At 46.3% G+C, this 1,416-nt stretch overlaps 1 protein-coding gene across 1 annotated transcript in view; it reads left to right on the forward strand.

The window, feature by feature from the left end:
• Positions 1–1,301: 1,301 nt before the first annotated feature.
• Positions 1,302–1,416, forward strand: part of Pmar_PMAR013088 (lysosomal alpha-mannosidase, putative) — a gene marked incomplete at both ends in the record, with an annotated part of 2,474 nt that continues 2,359 nt past the window's right edge. The window contains one exon of the mRNA XM_002776317.1: positions 1,302–1,416. This exon is cut by the window's right edge and continues 4 nt beyond it. Within this exon, the coding sequence (XP_002776363.1) occupies positions 1,302–1,416 (115 nt within the window).

Here is a 1,416-nt window from a genome sequence, read left to right on the forward strand (position 1 = left end):
ACACAGTGTACTAACTTGAGCTGTAGCCTAAGTCCCAGGCCAGTAAGAATCAGAAGCTTAACTCACTCCTGTCCTTAGTCTAACCTTTAAGAGCACTAGGCAAGTGCTCGAGCAAGGCCTCAGCACGCATGCAGAAATACGTGACGCCACCGGTGTCACGGCGCACAATACAATAACAGTAATAACAGAGTAATACAATCAAGTATAAACACCGGGAAACCGTATGATGGTTCATGAGTCTCCGTACACTGCGCTGGAGCGCACAACGGCTCGTAATAATTACGACATAATTTAGGAGTCTACACTTGTAGACTACAAGGAATGAGGTTATACGTTGAGACTTGTTAAATTGCGACATGTATACTCTTCGGTAGACGCAGGACTGTCCTCGGCTCTCCCTCGCAGTGAGGGCTTCACTCACAGTAGCGGAAGGCAGGTCGTTTCAAGACGTGTGAAAAAAACCCAAGTCGTAAAATTTAACCCGTGCAAAAGCATCCCAAAAATTTAGTACAGAAGTGGAAGTAAAGTTTTACCCGGTGTCAAAAATTTCTGTCGGAAAAAATAAAGTGAGTAAAAACGTGCAGAATTTGGTACAACAGTGGACATTTTACCCACTACAAAACTTAATCGTTTGCGTGCGAAAAAGTCCTGATCCGGTATAAATCGTTCACCTATCATCGTTTAGTACAAAAGTGGTTTAGTACAGAAGTGGAGACACGCGAGTGTCGCTGTCGCACGCATGAACAGTCGCCCATGGAACTTCTGTTGTTTCGAATGTCCCGACGCAAAGATCATCCTCAAACTGAATCTCTGAGAGCCCCAACATTTTTTGTGAATCAAGTAGAAAATCAGTACAACTATTTCAGCTTGTGATGACTGTGTTCGAGTCTCCCGGGGCGCCAGAGCCGCGCGGATGCTCATCCTTGTCTACGCACGCTGATCCTCCTCGAGATCTTCTTTACTTCAACTGCAGGGACTACTATGCTTAGGTTGTTGGAGCCTCCATCAAACACCACCTCTGTGATGGCTCAGGAATCAGGCTTATCACCGCCTGCTGTCACGGCCTGTTGACAATTCATAGTTCTATATTGCTCAATCTTCCAGGTACTTGGTAGACATGAGTAGCCTACCTAGAATAGGCCGTGAAATACGTAGTGCTGTGGATTCTATAAAGTTGCTTACTAATGAAAACGAGTGACGAATTGAAGTTGTTGATATGGTAGACGATCAATATTGCAGCACTTTCAACGTCTCACGTGCGGTGCCTCCTTACAGTAACATCCTTCAGCTTCTTGCCCTCGATGTCGGCCTCCCAAGCCAACTCCCATGTGAGCTGTGTTGCAGTGGACAACTCAGAGGAGTCGCTACCAGGAATTATGGGCCCAATTGAAGTGCTCAAGCCTCCCGGGTTCCGAG

The sequence above is a fragment of the Perkinsus marinus genome (genome assembly GCF_000006405.1).
Source record: "Perkinsus marinus ATCC 50983 genomic scaffold scf_1104296953744, whole genome shotgun sequence".
Taxonomy (NCBI): domain Eukaryota; phylum Perkinsozoa; order Perkinsida; family Perkinsidae; genus Perkinsus; species Perkinsus marinus.